We start from the raw sequence: 19,533 nt of genomic DNA on the forward strand, positions 1-19,533 counted from the left end.
TAATGATAAACTTCTTATATGCGTATACTGAAAAGAGTTACTTACATTTATTTATGAACACATTTTGAAAGTTTCATTCTAGAATACTCAATATCATTGAACCCTCATGCGTTAAGTTCCGTATCTGCTAACGTAACTGATCACAGAAGGAATGATGTATCGCCACCTAAAGATGTAAATATCTTACATAGATTATGAAGATTATAATTAATCTGGTGCTTTTGTATTTAACCTTTAGCTTCGTACTCTAATCGACACTTAAATAAAAATAATAATTTTACTTTTGCTTTTGAGTTCTTGGATGAAGTATATATATATTATGCACTTGGGTAAATTATACTCAATGCCACTGGTTGTATGTGAAACCGCTCAACGTATGTTAAACAGCAGCACCTGCTACTCTTACCAGTAAAAAACAATTAAAAGTTTTACACGACGGTTAATAATTCTTCAACTATTTTTTTAAAAAATGTCACTTTTAAGTTGTGGAGGTAACGGAAACCTGATGATCGAAACATATCTTCTGCTTTTTCTAGTTAATCGATTTTCGCTACATCTACGAAATTTGACACAACGTCCATTTTCTGTTCGGCACAAATCTCTTCTGACATAGTACAATATATAGTCTATACGTAAATATGAACTAAATGTGACATTAATTTACCTTGATGTAACGATTAAATAATTATTTTCATTATATGATAGTTATGCAAATAATATGTATTATTTGTGTTATATATTTATGATTGTATTTCTATGTATTATTTGAAACAGTTGCTATCTCTGTGTGAAACTGCAGGTCTTTGAGCATGGATCAAACTTATCATCTATCGTTTTTTCAAACTCAACCATAGATTGATAAAATTGAATAATAGCTTGAAGGTAGGGGGAGCATCTTTCTACAAGCATGTCCGATATTCTTATTTTCAATCATGTTTCCTCACAATTGCTGTGTTCTATTTGTTTTTATATATATGCATTACAATGGTAATTACTGTGCCAGTCCTACACCTTGTGCTTCTTTTGTCTTGACTGTTCAATGTATACATTATTATCTCATTTTTTTTGTTTTTCCTTTATTATTAATATATTACACTTTGGCCATATGACACATTTTTTAAATATATATAATATATACACATGGCAATAGCCAACTTTTTTTTAAATCGTAACAATTCATGTGTAATAACTGAAAACAAGTGAAGTTCTGACACCTCAAACACAGGTCATAAAAAGTTCTTTTGCTCAGTCTTTTAATACTATTAACATTTCACTTCTAAAAGTTTTCGCAATGCGTATGTATACACGTTTTCGTTACATACATAATTCGCCAATAGCGAAGAAATATAATCCACACGCTAACCTTTTTTTGTTTTGTGCTTTTCTTAATTTTAAACCTCCGGTTATTTTCTCTGTTTACTTAAATAATTAACGAAAAATTATCACACTCGGTAACATTGGATTTGTTAAATCCAATCTAGCGCCATCTTAAAAAAAAAAAAAAAAATCCAGTACACAAATATTTCTTGAAAGTTCGTTTAATCTATTTCTGGCGGTGGCACTGCACATAACTTTCCATTACAATCAAAAATTAAAAGACTTCCACCCAAACACACACAAAATAAACCAACGAACATTTGGTATTGAGTTAGACATATGTGGTACTCCACCTCACGAGAGGCACTGAATTAATTACAGATTACATGGCATTACATATATTTATAGCAGAAAAAAAAACTTAACAAGGCTGGATTATATATACTTGCACTGATCCACGCATATATATTGATTCAATAATGTTATTTCTGCTTGTTATCAATTCATTCATCACAGCCAAACAATGACTTCATTTACATAATAATTAAAAAATGGGGTGATAACGAAGCTATATAATGTTTTAACGTTTCTCTTAATGATTATGGTACATAATACCGATTTCCATTCTTTCGTCACATACTAGTATGTTTTTCAAGTTCGCTCCACAACAAGAATTCACTTGAATGCTTTGTTTTCTTTCTTCTCCAGTTCCATAGTAGCAGTTCATTGGTTAATGCCAATGGAAGACTCAATGCATCTACACACAACGTAGGTTAACAAACGGAGGTGTTACTAGCATACATTTTGTTCCCCAACTGCATAACAGGTGGATGAGAACCTTGCGATACAGGAGGCAACGGAGCTTGCTGCTTTGCTGCAATATAAAAGAAGGCATTACTATAATTATTTGGTTGTTACAATACAACTCAACTGTAAAAATCTTACTTGAAGAAATACGTTACATACTCTCTAAGGAGTATGTTATTTTTTTCTGTTACTATATTAACTGGTTCAAGAAGTAATTTTCATCCATCACAGAAAAGTTTCTCTGTTGGTCAGTTTACAAATATGAGGAGTAATTAATAAATAACGTACAACACTCTGTGTAGAAGAATATATACAAAGTAAAGTCTCATATTAAAGCTAGTTTTCAACATAGCCGCCAAATCTCTCAATTTATTTCTCCCATCGTGGTATAAGTTTCAAAATACCTTATTTATACCACGTCCGTCTTTTGGAAGTATCAATCAAAGGCGCACAACCGATTTCACTTCGTCATTTAAATTGAAACTTCGGGCGGTCACGGATTTCTTCATCTCGGGTCAAAAAGAGGAATTTGAAGATGCCAAATCGAAACTGTATGGCACGTGTTCGAACACCTCCCACTCAAACTTGTCGAAGTTTTCACGAACAAAAGTAGTAACATGGAGGCTACATTGTCATGAATCGTAAGACGTAACTTTGCCAATGTTGTTTCATACGATGCAGCATTTCCAGAGACCTTGCGGGTTAGAAAAATCCACCAAGAAAACCCCTTTCATATTTTAGGGTAGAGTCACTAGCACTTTTTTTTCACAGATTGAGTCATACTGAATTTCACATCTGGAGAGGCACGATGGCTTAGTGGTTCGGCGCTTACCTCTGCTGTTACTGGCTCGATCCCTGGCCAAGTAAGTTTGTGGTGGACAACACCGTGCCCATGGTGTTTTTCTCAGGGTACTCCCATTTTCAGTTTAAAGTGTATAATCGTGGGACGTTAAACTGATTTTTTTTTAATCTGGTGGCAAATCGGTGTTTCCATTCCATTCGGTTTATTTCAGGCGTGAAGTGGCATGCCCAGAACTCGTCACCTGTAACGATCCCTCCAAAAAAGGAAGTCCTCCTCCAGTGATCCAGGCATATCATCATTCGGTGCCCCTTTTGGACACCTGTGAAGTTCTTTAGCACCCCGTGATGACTCACTATACGGAATTTCAGGTTATCATGCACAACATCACACATTCTATCTTCACACATCTCCACATGATACACCTGATCGAACAACCATCGACTACAGTGCGGTACCTCTAGCAGCAGAGGTGCATGTGTTATAGTCATCTACTTGTGAAGAGGACAGAACTTTAGTTCGGTTTTTTGAGGGTAAAACGGCAAAACCCGAGTGAAATTGTGTGCTTGTATGGGGAAGACTATATGGATGTCCTAACATCTCCAGGTGGTGAAAATTCTTTGAAGAAGGCCGAGTGAACTTTCAGGATAGTCACACGCCAAGTATCCACTAGCAGCATCAAGCGAAGAGAATGTTATGGTCATTGAAATGGCACTTCGTAATGACTGGCGAATCCATCTTCAAACATTGTCGGCCACGTTCACCAGTTCGTAAGGTAGAATGTATGATGTGAATTACAAACTGAGCATAAAAAAATATGCGTTGCTTATTGATCCACCCTCGTATATCTACGAAACTGGCATTGAACTTGTCTTTCATATATATTCGATACCACAATCGCAATTGTAGACACACATCGTGCCCTAGCGAGAGGAGTGACATGACTCAAAATTACAGCTCGTAAGTGACATCCAAAAACAGAACTGTTATTCTGAGTTTCTTCTGAAAGAAGAATCGTATATTCAGGCTTATAAAGCACGATTTTTCTCCATAGCTTCTCTCCGGATACTTGAAATTCACTTGTACGACGTTCTTTCCTCTTAAGAAAATTATTATTATTTTCAAAAAATGTAGTTTTGAATTATCACATCATTTCGTCAATGATTACACAAATACAGATCTTGGGTTAAATTTATATCTACCTGTCGTTCGGAAAAACTTTTGACTTGTGAAATAAATTTCATGACCTCTCTAAATGAACTTTAACAGCATATACTATGTATTTAATATATACTACACTTTGGAAAACTTCACTTATAACTATGAATTTCATACACTTTTATAACGATGTCTAAAAAATTTACCGTTAACCACTTTAACAGTTCTCATGTGTCTGTTTCACTACTATAGACAAATCTGTATTTCTATTTGGTTGTTACTAGCAATAGCGGTGATGCCTAGGGCATGCAAATCCTTATCAATGTAATAGAAGCACCTGAAACTAAATGTGCAACTTAACAGTTTTATATGGCGTTGGACCACCTTTAGCCTTCTGAATAGCTCTGATGCGATGTGGAATGCAGTCATACAGGGGTGATGAGTAAATGGTAGCAAGTGGAATATTACATCATTCCACATGCAATGCATTACTTAGTTCCGTGAGAAAGGATAGAGGCGGCTGTGTCTCCAAAACGGACCACAGATGTTCAACTTCATGGCAATAATCCTCTGTATGGCTGGGTGCATTATCATTCTGGAACATGGCACCATTGCGCGGAAACATCTGGACTATATCATGCGCATGATCCTTTAAAAAGCGACATAATCACGGGCAACGGCGTGGGCGGTAAGCGTCAACATAGGACCCACTGAAATTCAGCATAATATGGCCCACAGTGTCATAGAGTAGCTGTCATATTTCACGGCTGGGTGGCATACTGCGGATCATATGTTTCTTCGGACATCCGCCACATGCAAACAAAGCTGGCGGTTTGAAAATATGATAAACCATGACTCATCCGACCATTCGAGACACCATTAGCGTCATGCTAAAGCGTTATGGTACCGTATCAGCGGTTTCGCCGTGCAACCCGATTCTTATGTCATGTCAGGTAACTCGCGCCGGACTGTGATTGTCGACAAAGGATGCCGGAGGTGCTGCTTAAGTTTCTCCATCACTTGCACTATAGTCGCATGATGGTTCTGAGTAACAATCCACTTTAATGCTCGGCGGGATCCATCATTGAGAATTTTCTTCCGACCACTGTTCCTCTTTGCCGATGTGGTTTTGCTGTAAGTTTTGTAGGCTGTCATCTCCTTGGACACTGTCCCTTGTAACATACCCAACACACTTGCCACTTTCGTCACGCTCGTACTACATAACCGAGAGCCAACACTCTGGCCTCTTAAGAAATCAAAGAGGTCGCCAATTTTACACAATCACCCCTACTCAGTTCCTTGAACACTGCCGTTCTACTGCTCCTCACGTAGCACGCAGTTTACCCTAACACCACAACGAACAGCCTGGTGTAGGTCGCCGCCTGTCTGTTGACAACCCAGACGTGTTTCTAATTCGAAGTATTTCCATTACATTGATAAGGATCTGTGGACGCGAGATGATTTTTTGTTTACAGTTCGGGTACATTTAGCCTCTCAATCTGGATCGGCCACTAGCAACTGGGTTAAATATTAAGCCTCAAAGGAAAGACAAAACACAATCACATATGCCATATTTATTTATTTTAACGAAATTGTCTCTTTGGAGACTGATGGTAATTCAGTCCCTTACCTTTGAACATCTTCACCCCAAGCAACTAAGATGCATTAGAAAGCTTCAAAGAAATCACACTCCACGCTTCTAATTAAGAAACTTTTCATTCAACATTTTTTCTCCACCTTCCTTTTGGTTTCAAGCTCAAGCACTGAATATAATGGGAAGGAAATGTGTAGTATATCTGTGATGCATGGGTCCCTGGTTCGACCCCCAACCACGTATGTTTGTGGTAGACAACATCGTGTCTGTGGGTGTCCTCAGGCTATTTCAATTTCCTCTCACATTTTTATTCCACTAATTCTTCCATCATCATTCATTTGCCTTAATCATCTGTCTCCCATAGCCTAACGGACATAATCGTGGGACACTAAATTTTTTTTCTCGCTCAGTTTATCTAAAAATATCTCAGCACAGCAGCCCTACACGGTCTCGCGCCTCGGTAGCAATAATATCGCTTTTGTTTTCTGATTTGGCCTCAGAATTGTTCCCGGTACTAGTTTTCCGAAGCTGAGTCAATCTCCGGGACTTACAACTCCTACTCCCACCAAAGACTGAACGCGGATCGCTGGATTCGCAGTCGGATATTCTACTGACCGAGCCATAGACTAGCCTTTAAAAATAATATTTTTAAAGTATATATTTTCTACTTACAATATTAGAAGCCTGCTGTAGCCTATGTTCAGTTTCCTATTTGTAAAATATACGTTTGGTAAATTCCCCTGACTTTATATGCCTTCTCGACTTTCCATTACCAATTGTCATTTTCCTGACTTCCTGACTTTCTATGTCTGTAGGAATCCTGATATGGCATTTTGATTTCAATTTTCTCCATGGGACTGCCAACTCTAATAAATTACTCATCTGTTTTCTCATCATATCTTCACGATATAGTTTATGTGTAATACCTTATGTCGTTTTTCTCGATAGATGTTACAAATGGCACTGCTCATAATAGAAAGTAAGTTTATCATTATTATTTGATTATTTCTATTTCCGCTTTGAGTGACGCATAGGTGGGCTAAGTCTACATCTCCTTTCCATCTCCAGTAACTTGTGCGGAACATACGAGTTTCAAGTTGGTCGCGATATTATATCTGGTATTTAAATACGATACTAAGTATATATGTCAACATCGCTTATAAGTTTTTCTGGTAAATAGCAACTTTTCCACCGATTACACTAGAAACAATATTTTTTTCTAAACGCCAAATAAAATAAGATGTTCTTTACTAATTCGGCGATGCTAAATTCAAAGAATCAGAATTTGCATGTCACATTCTCGAGATACAGGATGTACACAAAGTATGCACCTACATATACATATAATAATAATTATCAAAATTCCTTTACTGGCATTAAGTTCAGTCATGTAAGGAAATTTTTCTCTTGCACAAGCAAAAGCTCTTTCATACTTGTTTACACCATTACCAAATACAGCATTACGTCAAATTTGAGGTAGGTAAAAGGAATTACATTTGATTTAAACTACTCGCTGAGCAAAACAATACGTTTATTGTAAAAAAATATTAACGTGTAACTGTTTCGCCAACTATCCACTCAGCTTCTTAACTTGGCTTCATCAGACACTATCTTCAACAATGTCTGATGAAGACAGATGAAGCCCTGTGGATTGTTGGTGAAATTGTTACACGTTAATATTTTTTTTTTACACTAAAGGTATTGTTTTGCTCAGCAAGTAGTTTGAATTACATTTAAGTCTATTAAAGCAAAGCTTGTACAATGGAAAATACTACAGGTAAAGAAGTTTTTCCTTTGGACGCAGTATATTCAAAGCGCCTGGCGTAAATTGACCACATTTTAACGAATTCTCCTTTTTGAAGTAGTCTGTGTATGATCAAATCTGTCTCATACTAGATAAAGCAATAATGTTTCATGTATCTTTCCTGCAGACAAGCAGTATAACTGCAACATTAAAGTCGCTATGATACCTGGATAAACCTGACCATTATATCGTTAAGTCCTGTCGCTCCTACAGCATATAACAATTAAACGGATGGCCATTTACTACCATCGTACTGTAGCACTGCTTTCAAACTGAAGTGAACCAGCAAAAAGTAACTGAAGAATGCACGAACAGGTGCCATTTGTTCTATCTGGTAACACAAATGTCGGTACGCTGTCTTCATACGATATGTTATGGTCCTGCGTTGCGATTTTGGAATGGACCTCGGACAAACTTAAAAGACATTTGGATTGTTTACACAGCTACTGATCTCAGATATCAACATTGGTAACATCACATAAACTATCACCATTGGTAACAACACACAAACTATTACCCTATTCAACGCACAAGAGTTAAACCTACTAACAAAGATCCCGTTCATTTTGACAGCTATTTATCCTCTATTCTGTTCTATGCAGAAACTCACACGACTGCACGTGCTAAAAGACACGCCATTACTGCAAAGATAAATTACGAATTGACGCATAAACAGTTGTCAGTGTTACCAATTTCACACAATAGAGTCACATATGCAGTAAAATATTGACACTACGCAGGATACGACTTCACGTGTATCTCACAAATGTTAACGTGATGAAAAATGAATAGCGGATATGAAATTAGTATACCCGAATTAGTAAAGAACATATGCTCTCGTTGTGGATACAAAGTGATTGTTTACCATGATTACTGTGGGTTTGTGGTTTGTAAATTAGACCCTTATAACTAAATATATCTTTAAAATGTAGCAGTAATAATCAGGATAAATATATTAAATTAAAACATCAATGGTGTAGTTAATATAACATCATTTTATAAATAAAGAACACTACACACTAAGTCTTTTTAAAAATCAACTTTAGAATAATTAAAGCAGATGCATGCTGATTTTTATTTATCAGTTTTTAGTACTAATGTTTCTAGTCATTCAAAGCAAAATGAAACCAGATGCTGCTCCTTTATTTACAACACACCTGCAAAGCATTTTATTTAGTTCAAACTTATTACGTAAGCTACTTTTTGTACCGCCCCGCAACTTGGAGCACTGTTGCGCTGAGGGATACAGGGCTACTTCCCCAGTAAGATAGAGGTCTGCAACAGAAGCAAGGTTATTACTAAATTACAAACAGTCGGTAACGTACAAAGGCATGCCACGACTTAGCATTGTGGTGCAGTAAAATTAATCAATGCTTTTAAATCTAATTAGTTACCATTATCCAAATGAAAAACTTACATCAGTTAGGTTTTTAAGAAAATTTGCTTTCAAGTCTGATGTCAAAGTTTGGTTTTTTTGAACACTATCAGCTTTGAAACAGAAACCAAAACTTTGGTAGAGCATAATATGCCGACAGAATTTCAAAAAAATCGGAAAACCGCAAATGTGAAAAATTTGGTGACCAACTACCAAATCAAAAACAGCTTGAGCAACTCACACTGTGACGTTCGAAAAATACAGTATATTCTATTGAATCAAGAAACAACGGTCTCTGGTAACATACTTTTCTATCTGGCTACAGAGTAAGTCATTACACACCATTTGTGGTTCCACGCAAATTTACTCTTACATTTGGCTTTGAGAATTATAATGTAACATTTCATTCGATGCATCTCATGTAAACACTTGATTGCTTGGCAGTAGCGGCTTTAGGGAGTAGGCTGGGAATTATTTAACAAACAGCAGTAGCCACTACTGTAAAAGTAATCTCCTAATATATATATCCATAAGCGAGGGAGCGGGTCTATCCGAAATTGAAATCCTAAAGCCGCCCCTGTTGCTTGTCTGAAACGGAGTTCACGTTCCTTTCAGCATTAAGGCTTATGAGACGTGGATCTACAGTTTACGGTGGAATAGGAACCATGATAAAATTTCAAAGCTCTCCCACTTCTCTATCGTTTCACATGTTTCTTTGATCCGAATTTTGAGATCAGTTACTATTACTCTAAAAATTATATAAGACAAATTGTTACATTTTCTCAATAAAATTAATCATGTCTAAGATTTGAAAAACTTATTTGTTAATAATTTTATTAATATTTCCTTCATTGGGTTTACGATATGCATTAGTTTTAGTAACTCATCGTTTAGTAGTAAGTTTATATGCAGCGGATTCAAGGGCATGTTTCATTGCAATTTTATTCAAACCTATCTTTCATACTTATCTTTTGCAATTTTCTTGAAACTTTCTTACTACATTATACATGTTTTGATATTTATCTCCATCAGTCTCCGAAAATTTAAAAAAAGATAAATGGTATTAGATAAATTAGAGATCTATCGAAAGCATTAATTAATTGTGCTGTTTCTGACAACACGAACTTGTAGCAGACATCTCGTAGGGGAAACTGCGCTGTATTTCTCAATGCAACAACACCAAGTTACGTGAGGGCAACTATAAACTACATGGATGCACTACAAAATATGAATTACAAGATAATTACATGGTTTTCTACAATACACACACTCTTAAAGGAAAGGGGAAAAAAATACTCCGAGTTTTACGATCGTCTCTAGATCCTTCTCATACAAAACAAAGAAGGAAAAATATTATAAAAACTACTACTCTAAACCTGGGAAACTAAGAACCCTCCTACTCCTATCATGAAAAAAACAATCTTATCCAGTCTCAAACCCGAATAAATTGCCATGATTACATTAACACACACTTAGTACACGAAGAGGACGGGCTTCTGTCTTCCAAGCTTAAGACTGAAGAAACAAGGAAAAAGGGGGAAATGCTAGTCTGTGACAGTCTAACTCCATTTTCACAGTCTTACTTTTTCTTGAACAGCAATATTTCGCAATTAACTTTGTCTTTTTTTAACAACTAACTGAATGTATAGAGCATTTTTTTTACATTTGTTGACACTGTACTAACCTTTGTCTTCCAATACACATTACTTTTTTATCGATATTGTACCTGAAACATCGATGAGAAGTTGCGAGGCTTGGCTAAAAAGAACGGAACTGGCAACCCCGTCAGTAGTATACGTGCAGCAGTTGGGAGCGCATGCGCGCAGAGTAACCTTGAACCTTTGATAAGAGAATGATATACATGAGTTGCTGCTCTCAATTTAGTTTAATCTGTGGGCAGCAATTGAAGAGGTGTGCAATCATGTTGCCGGACGAATGGTAAATGTGAAATTGAGCAACGCATTAACTTGAAATTCCTTGTGAAATTAAAGAAATCACCAAGTGTGTGTGTGTATGTGCGTGAAACTTTTGAGAGATGTATATGGTAATAATACAATGCAATGTACACGAGTGTTTGAGTGGCACAAACTCTTCAGCGAGAGACGAGAGAACGTTGATGAAAGACTGTTGTCGTCTGTCACCGCAACCAGGAACGCACGCAGGAATTTATTTCGGGAGGGGTCTAAAGCGTTCCGGGGGATCCAAATACAATTTGAGGCTAAATTATATGAAAATTTCTAAAATTGCCCCTAAAAGTAGACTACATTTACAAAAAAGTCGGGGTTTCGGAGGGGGGTCCGGACCCCCAGAACCCACCCCCTGCGTACGCCCCTGACCGCAACAACAAGAGGAAAATGTGGCAAAAATGACTTTGTCCGGAAAGATCGCAGGTTCGGTATGCGACTGATAGCAGACATGGTGAGCAGCGATAAAGAATCTGACCGCGCAATTCTGCACGACCATCTGAACATGCGGAGTTTGCGCTAAAATGCTACCAAAAACCTCAAACAGGAGCAGAAAGACTTCCGGAAGCACGTGTGCAGTGACACGATGGAACGCCTGTAAGCAGAACCAGACTTGTTAACGAAAATCGTTACTGTGACGAGACGTGAATCTTGCAGTATGATCTTGAAACGAAAAGGCTATCCATGCAATGGAAAATTCTCTCATCACAGCGAACGAAAAAAAAAGGCACAAGGGCAATCGAAAATGAAGGTCATGTACACTGTGTTCTTTGATATCAATGGTCTGCTCCTGACAGAATGGATACCATCAGGTCAGTGAATAAGCAGTATTATCAACAGGTTTTGGTGAAGCTTCGAGAATGCGTGAGAAAGAAAAGGCTCCTTTAGTGGAAGAACAACGAATGGATTGTGCATCACGACAATGCTCCTTCGAATGCTGCTTTGACCGTTACGGAGTTTCTAGCAGCTAAGAAAACTACAGTTAGAACACAAACTTTGTTCGCCGGACTTGGCACCGTATTATCCGAAAGTGAAATCCGCTCTCAAGGGAACTCATTTTCCGACTGTCGAAGAGGTGAAGCAGAAAACGGCAGTGGTTTTAAGATGGTGACATCTGAAGATTTCCTCAACTGCTTCCAGCAATGGAAATTTCGTTTGCAAACGTGTATAGAGAGGGGAAGGAAGTATGTTGAAGGACACCACCTTTAATTTGTAAGTTTGTGTCAACAAACCGTCCTTTTGGTACCAGTCTCGTTATTTTTAGCCAGACCTCGTAAGTAGTACTGGATCATCATTTTTTTTTAAAAACACATTTATTGTAATTCACATTATATATCACTGCTGACGTGTTTAGTATTTTTTTTTTTTTTTTCTTTCTTGTATAAAGAGGATTTATTGACGATCAGAAGGAATAAATACTATTTCATTCATTTGTGTGTGTGCTGTTGAAGAAAACCATTCTGCACGCCGATCAAGTTTTATTCCTCACTGAAGAAAAGTATCTTGTCCTTTATCCACCACCAGAAAGCCACACATTGGCTTCCATACAAGCAGTGAAGCAAGGTTTATTGTATGTACACAAACACCTATGCTATTTATTTTTATTTTTCTTGCTTCCAGGCAACAGTTGTTTTTGTTTACACCACACCTGTTTCAGTAATCTACAACCTTAAACCCCTAGAACAACTGCGAACCATATACAATTAACTCACTCTCGAAATACGTCGGAATGGACGTAACTATTTCAGGTTGTAAATAACTGAAGCAGACAGATGAGCTGTTGTTTTATGGGCAAACTCTCCTGTAAAGCACTGGCCTGAAAATCATGAATTTATTATCTTCAAAACAACTTTATCACGATGAAAGTGTTACATACGAACAAGGCCGTATCCAGACAGACAGGAAAAAAAGGAAGAAAAAAAACTGAGAGACTCGAAAATTACTTAAATTGTCATTATTATATTTAAACTTGTGAATTTGGGAGGACTGACTCCAATATTCTCCTGGTTACGGCCTTGCATAAGAAAGTATCTTAACTTCAATCGACGAACTTAATAGGCATACTCTAAAAGAAAAAAATGCCTAAGAGAAACTCATCAATGAAAAATAAACATCAAATTAGTTAACTGCAATCAAACTAAAATACAAAATACATTACGAAAATATAGAAGTCTAGTGTGCTGGAATGGGATGACTCCAACCCAACTTCCCGGTTATCATGCTTCACTATTTCAGTTGTCAGAGATACTAACAATTTTTATTGACGACTTGTTCCTTTGATCTGTACTAACTTTACCACTTCTGATAACTTTCGGTAGAGGTTCATGGATATTTTTAGTGAGGATTTTTGTTTAAATGTACAATTCGTTCAATAAATTAATTCGAAAAATATGCAAATACAATTTCGTACTTGCAACCTGCATAAATGAATGCAAAAATTGCACAGAAATTAACACACTTTTCGACCATGACTTTTTAATTTGTGCCGGTAGTGAATTTTTATCTTTTGAAGGTTCCAATTTCGATCGATTACCATCTGAGTATCACATCTTAGGTGCGACTGTATGATATATTTGTATGCCAATATGGGTGGTAAATAATTACTCGTAATAAACCAAAACAGTCTTAACATTAAAAAGAACTAATGATCATGCCACTAGTAAAAAGTGGATCTAGGATAAAATTCTAATTGCACTTTTACTACTTTAAGGATCCTGAATCCAGTGAATCTATTTTGAAATATATCCGTCCATTGCGTCAAGAGAAAAATGACATTGAAGTTTGGATCTTTGAAGTTCCGCTTATGTCAATGGTAAAAGTGTTCATGCTTGGATACAATTTTAACTGCATTTTTATATTAACTTGAGAATGCTGAACCCATTGGAACTATATTAAAACATATCCCCCATGGGGTCACAACAAAAATGACTTACCCCTGTAAATATAAAATAATCAAAGTACGTAAACTGTCATTATAAACTGTAAATATATATGACGGAATTAATGTATTTCTTTCTTATTTAGGTATAAACAATGGCTGATACAAATGATTATACCATGAAGAACGCATTTGATTCACGAGAGGCCCAGAACATGAAAAACGTTGCAACAGGTGCATATGTATTTCCAGCTACGATTCGGAGACGAGAGCTCCCTTCAAAGCGAACACTTTTGCGTTGGGAACAGAAACTGTTTTCTATCAGCAGTGTTAAGGATAAATCACGAAGTGGCAGACCATCAACGAGAGAGGAACAATGCAGAAAAGTCATGGAGTCAGTGGAAAGATCACCAATGAGTTCAACTTGCTAATGGTCCGCGTAACTAGGTATAACCCAGTCACTCTGCGCACACACATGAAACAAGCCTTAAAATTACACCCATATCGACAAAATTTGTTCAAGAATTACCTAACAATGATTTAAATCGAGGGAAGGAGACACGTGATGCACTTCTCCAGATGCCTGACACTATCCAGAAACGGAAAAAAAGTATTTTCAGTTATGAATGTGCCATATACCGAAGCTCCCGAACACGGAATGTTGTCTTTTGGTCAAAGAAAAAACAGTAATTTTTATGAAGAAACAGAATAACTCTCTTCTTGTCATGATATGGGCTGGCGTAGACAACAAAAAAATTTATGTTTCATATTTTTTTGGACCTGTTAACAAACACTGATATCTTGCTATGCTAAAAAATTGGCTCATTCCTCTTTTAGAAACACGAGGGATAAAGGAGACATGTTGGTTTCAGCAAAATGAAGTGCCTCCTCATTTTGCCACTTCGGTTCGGGCTGACGGGACTTTGTGCCCACGCTGTAGAAGTGTTTATGCTTGAATATATTTCTAATTGCGCTTTTTATACTATTGTGAGGATGGTTAATCCAATAAAACTACCATATTCTTCCATGAGGTCACGAGTTGGGATCTTTCAAATACTGATTATAACAATAGTATTTTTCTCTTGACTCCATGGACGGATATGTTTAAAAATATTTTCTGAACAATACATTCCCGTCACTACAATAGTGAGGGGGAAAAAGGCAATAAGAATGCCAGCACACCGGAAAAGCAAAATCCTCATGCTCTGTAGAGGACTTGGCTTCTTAACACTATATGATGTCAAGAGCGTCTTATATTGCAGAATATTAATTGAGTTCCGTAGCCATTAATGGCCGGACAACTATAGGAATTTAATTATTTGAAAAGATATGGTGTCAGTGTGGAACAAATCCACTATCATAATTTCATAATTTCTACCTGTCAAGGAAGACTGCAAGTATTGCCTTCCATTTCTTCTGCAAAATGGCATATCGATCGGTGGTTGTTGTGGATCAATTAGTCTGAATCAGTGTTCTAACTAACCCACAGATGCTGAATTGGATTTAAACTTTGGCTTTGAGAGGGTAAGTAGAGTTAATTTTCTCAAATCATTCAGTGGCCGCACTATCATGTTGAAAACTAAAAATGGCCACTTCTGTACTATTGTACTAATAAAGTGGGTAGAGTACACAGTTGTCTAATAGTGCTTGAATTCAGAGTTTCAGGAACCAAAATCTTAACTAAAATCACTTAAAAAAAGATTCCATCTCCTCCTAATTTCATAGTGGGAAGACGACTGTTCAGTAACTGGTATTTGAGACGTCCATCAGATAGCCACCGCATCTAGTGTGATTCGTCATTCTACACAATGTTCTAATGTACTATTCGTATCGACTAGTGTCCTGGATTGTAATCAATAGCTTATGTATTGCAGATCTTCCATGAGATCCCAGTGCAAACACCTCTCGACGAATCGAAGTACTGAGGTCACTTCCCGAAACAATTCGGAATTCTGTGGTCAACAACTCATGCCGATATGACTTCACCATACATAGCAGGTATTGATGATCCCATTTTGTCAAATTTGTCGGCTTTCCTCGTCGGAGGTCGTGGTTTTATAACGCCTTCGTATCTCCATTTCACAACTACACTCCTGACTATAATGAATGGCACCTTGAACTTACCCGAAATCTAACGAATTTAACGATCAAATCGGTAAACGATACTCATGCCCAGTTCTGCCACTCAGCTTGTGTCGTCCGTCCACTTTAACAGCTACCACTGGTACACACGTTTACGAGTGGATCATGGCCTATACTGGTGTATTGATAACGTACAATCGACTTTATTTAAGACTCAGAGTATGTCTGATTATTAATGAAATAATATAATGTATCTGTATAATAAAACCATTGTTACTGAAGTTCTCACGCGATAATCCTAATTCTCAGCCTACTCCTTCCTTTCAGTTTCCCACGTACTTTTCTGAATGACAAAGGAGAGACACTGACCGATCTTTCCCTGCTCCACTGACTTAACAGAGGTCGTTAAGGAAGTGGGCTACAATACGCCTTCGGCTACAACACTCAGACAAAATACTTCTTTAACATTGAAGAGAACATGACGTCTCAAACCTTAAATATATTTCTTTTACGAACAGATTGAATTCTCGTTTAAAGATTCCCCATGAAACTAGAATTACGACTACTACTATGAAAATCATACATTAATTATACCACCAACATAAATTATTACATGCAAAAGTACTTACCATTTTTACTATTATACGTCTTCACGACATTCCTAAACCGATCGGGTGGGGGAAATTCATTAACGCCATGAAAACGATCAGCAAACCGTGCCTCGAAGTCTCCTACAAAGAAAATGCTACTTAGTACACTACATATTATACAACATAATTTGTATAAATATTTTCTTACTTTATCAACTTCCTCTAAATATAATTTTTATATTAGGGTTACTGCAAAAGTCATTATTATAATTAACGAAAATGCGAACGAAGCAAGGAATTCTAAAATATTGCAAATGGAAAGTTAGTACATATGTAAACGTTACATGTAGGAAGTTGAATGAATACATGTATTCCCATCAGGATATAGCACGAGAAAAATAAATACAACGAATCGTTCGTTTTATACGTGTTCTATCACGAATTAACAATATTACAAACAATTACAAATATAATTACAATTATGCATAAAGCCCATAAACATACACCAATGACATATATATATCCTCCGTAGCAGTCTCCCAAAGAATCCACTAGACGGCAGTTGTGGAGAGGAGACGAGTAGTGAATAGAGTATCTTTCTGAATCAAGAAACCACACTTGAGTGAGTGGAATAGTCGTGCAGAATTGATGATACCCGGCTTGAACAGAGTAAGTCAAAACTGCAGTAATGTGCGAGAATGTTACGTGGAACTTGTGAAAATGTTGAGCCAGAAATGAAACGCCACTCAGCGAAATGGCGCATCCAGGCTCGCCACGTTGGCAGAAATTTCGTTGCACTCCGTCCTCTGTCATGTTAATGATCACCGTAGCGTATGGCATCGTGTCAGGAGATTTTGCGCCATTTTGTCCTACATGGCCAAATTGAGAACGCACTGTACTACTCACACTTTCTTGCAACGATACGTACTTTGGGTTATTCAACAGAAATGTCCTAAACGTCTACCCGATCCACTCACTCATCTTTCATGACAACGCGACAGCCCATATGACAGCATGTATGCAGAATCTGTTCGTGCGATGGGAATGGGAAGTACTTGAGCATCCATCCCCTGGTTCGATCCCAGCTCGTGCCGTGTGGACTTTGTGGTGGACAAACACCGTGCTCGTGGGTTTTCTCGGGGTTCTCCCGTTTCCTCCTACTTTCTTCATTGCACCATTTTCATTCATTTCTCATCATCACCTTCTCCTTTAGCCTAACCGGCATAACCGTGGGATGTAAAACTTAAAGATTTCATTTCATTTCATTTTTGAGCATCCACCATATTCATCTGTTACGATTTCGACCTCATTACAAAACTGAAGCCATTGCGTGGGACGTACTTTCGAACAAGTGAAGACATTCCCACAGACCAGTGTGAGATCAGAAGGTCCGTTAATGGTGAGCCCACGGATATCTGATGTCTTCCACATCCTTGGAATTGTGTGGTGGATTCTTTCGGAGATTACTTCGAAGGACTCGAGATGCCACTGGCATGTGTTTCTGGGCTTTACGCATAATTGTAATTGTACTTGTAATGGTTTGTAACGTTGTAATTCAAGGTAAAACAAGTATGAAACGAATAATTCGTTGTATTCATTTTCCTCGTGCTATATCTTGAGGGGAATATGTATGTTCATCCTACTTTCTACATGTAAAGTTTACGTATGCACTAACCTTCCATTTGCATATTCCAGAATTTCTTGCTTTGCTCCCATTTTCGAAAAGAAAGAAAATGTTGCCATAACTTTATGTATGACTGAGAGGGGGGGGAGGAAGAGGGAAATCCAAGGAAATACACACATCATACATAGGGAGCCGTACCGAAGGACGAGATGGGATCAAAACACTCCAGATACAATGAAGTACTTTAATCAATGTCAGTATTTTAATCACTTTTTCTGTGATGAACAGCAGAAATGAAATATTATTGTATAACGCGCTCTTAGTTTGATCATTGTCTAATTAGATAGAGCTAAATGGTTTGTGTTCGCACAGAAGACCCGAGTTCGATTCCTGTACGGCATCAAATGACTCGGACCCCACGTTAAACCGTAGGTCCACGTATACATTCTTGGTGTTTAAGTAGGATGTTCGAACCAATAAACCAAATAATCTGATTACTCAGTAAAGCAACGAAAAAAGATTTTCGCGATAGGAAATTATCAGTTATTCTTCCTCTTTCTTTTATATTTACATTACTTGCCGTCAACGGATAATACATTGCTACTTAGTTTCACATAGTGAAGCAGTGTATAACGTTACAATTCACTTACAAACGTATTACTGTATTCAGAATGAAAAGTTCCTCGAAAAACTTGCAATTTTATGCGCACTTCTATAAATATTACAAAATTACGTTGTAATATTTTAATACTCCCATTTTAATTTTTGTTTCATTTCCAAAAATGGAGGAGGGGATTCGACCCCAGTCGACAATTAATCTAAATTAATGAAATAGTATTCACTGTTAGAAATCTGAAAAACCAGCCCACAGAAATTTTCTTTCAACTTCCTTGAACTTTCATCTTTTTTTTTTTTTTTTTTTTTTTTTGTTTGTTTGTTTTGTTTTCTTCGCCATTAAATGAATTATGACGGAAATTGTCAAATTTCAAATAAATTCACACACGTTTAACATCATTCTAAATATTACTGCAATTACCGCTGACGCAAGGCTTATATTAACAAATTCAGGAAAAAAAAAATATTCATGACGTTTCGATACCAACAGCGCCTTTCTCAGATTGTTGTTCTCAGGGATTGCTTGAATTCGGGTCAACTTGTACGAAGATGAAAGCTACGGAAAATACTGTACACATTCTATATTAGTCCTACAAAATAAATATCTTATTATAAATAAGCTATAATTAACTTTCTTATTTCTCACAACCACATTTTAGAAATATATAGAATTACCAGTAGTCATTGATGATGAATAGCCAGATGATATACCATTTCTCATTGACGAATTACGAATTGGTGGAGGTGGTGGAACTCCTGCTGCTTGCGACGACTGAAAAATAAATTACACATACAAATAAACATGATTATCAAGTTTTGCAAATTGATATACAATTAGTGATACAAATCTTGTGTTTCACATTAGTACCAAAAGTTTTTTATTTATTTATTTATTTTATGTAAACGTTACATGGGTCGAACTCAAC

At 36.9% G+C, this 19,533-nt stretch overlaps 1 protein-coding gene across 4 annotated transcripts in view; it reads right to left on the reverse strand.

Annotated features, from left to right (window-relative positions):
* Positions 1 to 963: 963 nt before the first annotated feature.
* Positions 964 to 19,533, reverse strand: part of LOC145671257 (uncharacterized) — a 103,709-nt gene continuing 85,139 nt past the window's right edge. For 3 of the 4 annotated variants that reach the window (XM_081740177.1, XM_081740175.1, XM_081740174.1), the window contains 3 exons: positions 19,283 to 19,379; positions 16,408 to 16,509; positions 964 to 2,191 (listed from right to left, as the gene is read on the reverse strand). In XM_081740177.1, coding sequence (XP_081596303.1) covers positions 2,091 to 2,191; positions 16,408 to 16,509; positions 19,283 to 19,379 — 300 coding nt within the window. In that variant the 3' untranslated portion in view covers positions 964 to 2,090. Of the gene's footprint in view, positions 2,192 to 12,505; positions 12,635 to 16,407; positions 16,510 to 19,282; positions 19,380 to 19,533 lie in introns of those variants that run through there. The other variant, XM_081740176.1, reaches the window with a different exon arrangement.

The sequence above is a fragment of the Thermobia domestica genome, chromosome 15 (genome assembly GCF_964235325.1).
Source record: "Thermobia domestica chromosome 15, izTheDome1.hap1.1, whole genome shotgun sequence".
Lineage (NCBI taxonomy): Eukaryota > Metazoa > Arthropoda > Insecta > Zygentoma > Lepismatidae > Thermobia > Thermobia domestica.